The 3,761-nt window shown below is 44.8% G+C and overlaps 1 protein-coding gene across 1 annotated transcript; it reads left to right on the top strand.

The window, feature by feature from the left end:
* LOC104231022 (multiple C2 domain and transmembrane region protein 14) lies at positions 1-3,313 on the top strand. The gene has a single exon (XM_009783943.2). It carries the CDS (start codon positions 96-98, stop codon positions 3,150-3,152), a length of 3,057 nt encoding a protein of 1,018 aa, XP_009782245.1. The 5' UTR covers positions 1-95; the 3' UTR covers positions 3,153-3,313.
* The last annotated feature ends 448 nt before the right edge of the window (positions 3,314-3,761 follow it).

A 3,761-nucleotide genomic window follows, 5' to 3' on the forward strand; every position in this document is an offset into this window, starting at 1 on the left:
TTAAAAGGCTCCACTGACCCACTCACTCTCTCATACCATTCTTTCTTCTCCAATTAACCGGAAAATAAAACACTCCCATTATAATTTCTTCTCAAATGGGTGATTCTGTTTGCACCAGAAAACTGATAGTGCAAGTTTGCAATGCCAGAAATTTGATGCCCAAAGATGGACAAGGCACAGCCAGCGCCTTTGTCATCGTCGATTTCGACGGCCAACGTCGTCGTACCAAGACTAAGTTCAGAGATCTTAATCCCCAATGGGACGAGCATCTCGAGTTCTTGGTCCACGACCTTCACTCCATGCCCTCTGAAACTCTTGAACTCAACATTTACAACGATAAAAAAGCCGGCAAGAGGAGTAATTTCCTCGGTAAAGTTAAAATATCTGCTACTACTTTCCTCAAACTTGGCTCTGAAATTCCTCTTGTCTACTATCCCTTGGAAAAACGGAGCGTCTTTTCTCAAATTAAAGGCGAGATTGGTCTTAAGATTTGGTACGTAGACGAAGAGGCTCCTCCTCCTCCTCCAACGGAGGAAAAGAAGGAGGAAGTTGCTGCGGCGGCGGCGGCTGAAAATCCTCCGGCGACACAGGGAGATGAAAAGCCACCCGAGGAGGCAAAAGAAGAGAAACCCGCGGCTGCTCCTCCTTCTGATGAAAAGAAAGAGGAGTCGTCGGAGAAGAAGAAGGAAGAGGAGAAGAAACCCGACGAATCTGCCGAAAAGAAAGAAGAAAAGCCACCAGAGAATCAGAAAAAAGACGAAGCACCACCACCAACACAGAATCCACAACCAGAAGTACTGGAGCATCCTCCGATAGCTCAACACAAACCTCCTAACAAAAAGCCGATAACAAATGAAAATACAAGCGAACTCAAAGTCCTTCATAAGAATCTCTCCAGTAGTGTGGATCGTCGAACAGGGGCGTTTGATCTTGTCGATCAAATGCCATTCCTCTACGTTCGAATTGTGAAGGCGAAACGGGCCAATCAAGAGCCCGATTCCTCGGCTTATGCAAAGCTCGTGATAGGAACACACAGTATAAAAACCAAATCACTCGCGGATAACAAAGAATGGGATCAAGTTTTCGCGTTCGACAAAGAGGGATTAAACTCAACATCATTAGAAGTCTCTGTTTGGGTCGAAAAGAAGGTCGCCGATGATAAAACTGATGAGAATAGCATTGGTACGGTGTCGTTTGATTTGCAGGAAGTGCCGAAAAGAGTGCCGCCGGACAGTCCGTTAGCTCCTCAATGGTACAGTTTAGAAGGTGTTACCGCCGATCAGAATAACCCGCCGGGAAATGACGTCATGCTGGCGGTGTGGCTCGGGACTCAGGCGGACGAAGCATTTAATGAGGCATGGCAATCGGACTCCGGCGGATTGATACCGGAAACCCGAGCCAAAGTCTACCTTTCACCGAAGCTGTGGTATTTAAGGCTAACGGTCATCCAAACCCAAGATTTGCAGCTAGGTTCGGGTGGAAGCGAGCCTAAGGTTCGGAGTCCTGACCTCTACGTGAAAGCGCAGCTCGGCGCACAGTTATTCAAGACGAGCCGAACCACGGTAGGATCCTCCAGCTCGGCTTCCAACCCTACGTGGAACGAAGACCTTGTATTCGTGGCAGCTGAGCCGTTTGAGCCGTTTTTGGTGATCACAGTGGAAGATGTTACTAACTGTCAAGTGGTGGGGTATGCTAAGGTGCAGGTCACGTCCATTGATAAGCGTACGGACGACAAATCAGAGCCAAGATCAAGGTGGTTTAATTTAGTGGGCGATGAGAAAAAGCCTTATGCTGGTAGGATACACGTGCGAGTTTGTTTGGAGGGTGGGTATCACGTGCTTGATGAAGCAGCACATTTAACCAGTGATGTTAGAGCCACAGCAAAACAATTGTCCAAACCACCTTTTGGATTACTTGAAGTTGGTATTAGAGGTGCTAATAATCTACTCCCTGTGAAAACAAAAGATGGCACTCGTGGGACCACCGATGCCTACGTGGTGGCCAAGTACGGGCCCAAGTGGGTCCGGACACGTACAATTCTTGATCGGTTTAATCCGAGGTGGAATGAGCAGTATACTTGGGATGTATACGATCCCTGCACCGTGTTGACAATTGGGGTGTTTGATAATGGGAGGTACAAGCATGATGATGATGGTCATGGTCACAAGAAAGATGTACGACTTGGGAAGCTAAGAGTACGACTCTCGACGCTCGATACGAATAAGATGTACATGGGTACTTATTCACTTATGGTGTTGCTTCCTAGTGGTGCAAAGAAAATGGGTGACATTGAGATTGCTTTGAGGTTTACTTGTTCATCGTGGCTGAGTTTGATACAAGCCTATACTAATCCAATGTTGCCAAGAATGCATTATGTGCGCCCATTTGGTCCAGCTCAACAGGATATTTTAAGGCACACAGCTATGAGGATTGTCACAGCAAGATTGGCTAGGTCAGAACCTGCATTGGGGCAAGAAGTGGTTCAATGTATGTTGGATTCAGACACTCACATATGGAGCATGAGGCGAAGCAAGTCAAATTGGTTCAGAGTGGTTGGGTGCTTGTCTAGAGCGGCGACATTAGTCCGTTGGCTTGATGGAATTAGGACATGGGTGCACCCACCAACCACAATTTTGGTGCATATACTATTGATAGCCATTGTCTTATGTCCGCACCTAGTATTGCCTACAATTTGTATGTATGCCTTCTTGATCATTTCCTTAAGGTTTCGATATCGCCAGCGTGTTGCAATCACTATGGATCCTCGATTATCTCACGTGGATGCAATAGGTCCCGATGAGCTCGATGAGGAGTTCGATGGATTCCCAACGTCGAGGCCTATGGAACATGTTCGGGTTCGATATGACAGGTTAAGGGCACTAGCAGGGAGGGCACAAACACTACTAGGTGATGTTGCAGCACAAGGGGAGAGGTTAGAAGCATTGTTCAATTGGAGGGATCCTAGAGCTACTGGTATATTTGTGGTGGTGTGCTTATTTGCTTCATTGGTGTTCTATGTCGTTCCGTTCAAGGCATTTGTGTTAGGGTCAGGGCTGTATTACTTGCGCCACCCTCGGTTCCGCGACGACATGCCTTCCGTCCCCGTTAACTTTTTCCGGCGACTTCCACCACTCTCCGATCAAATTCTTTAGATTATGATTGCTTTTTTTGTTTTTACTGCACTTTCCCGGTGTAACTGCTTTTCACGGTAGCTTTGTTTTTGTTTTGTAAAACATGGCATAACTGATTACTAGTACTATTTATTAATTCAGTGGTTTGGTTTCTTAACAATGTGTATTTGATACTTTACTGACCGTTGGTGTATTGGGACAAAACATTTTTAATACACTTAAATTGAGTTGGTGGGTGCGTTAAAAAGTAGACCATAAATTGGATTAAATGAAGCGACCGTTGGACGAGTCAGAGAGGATCACAATAACTCGCCGAAAGTAATGTTAGTCCAATATTTTTCATATACATGTCGAAATACAGATTTAGCATATCGAAGAACGTTTCATTATAATATATGTTAAAAGACAATGTCTAAGACCTCTAAATGCTAAAGAAGTAAAGCAATCATGAAACACAAAATGGAAAGAGAGTTCCATAACATAACCAGCATTCGACTTGAGTCTTAAATATTCTCTTAAAAGAGGAAGTACAACTATATGACGGTTTTTTCTTTTATCTTTTGATAAGTAACTTTGCAGTGATGGACCAAGAAATTTTGCTGCAGAAAATAAAAACTGCATATACTTCAG

The sequence above is a fragment of the Nicotiana sylvestris genome, chromosome 7 (genome assembly GCF_000393655.2).
Source record: "Nicotiana sylvestris chromosome 7, ASM39365v2, whole genome shotgun sequence".
Taxonomy (NCBI): domain Eukaryota; kingdom Viridiplantae; phylum Streptophyta; class Magnoliopsida; order Solanales; family Solanaceae; genus Nicotiana; species Nicotiana sylvestris.

What these genes read in the sequence shown, in the direction of transcription:
- LOC104231022 (XM_009783943.2), top strand. Translation starts at nt 96, where the DNA reads ATGGGTGATTCTGTTTGCACCAGAAAACTGATAGTGCAAGTTTGCAAT.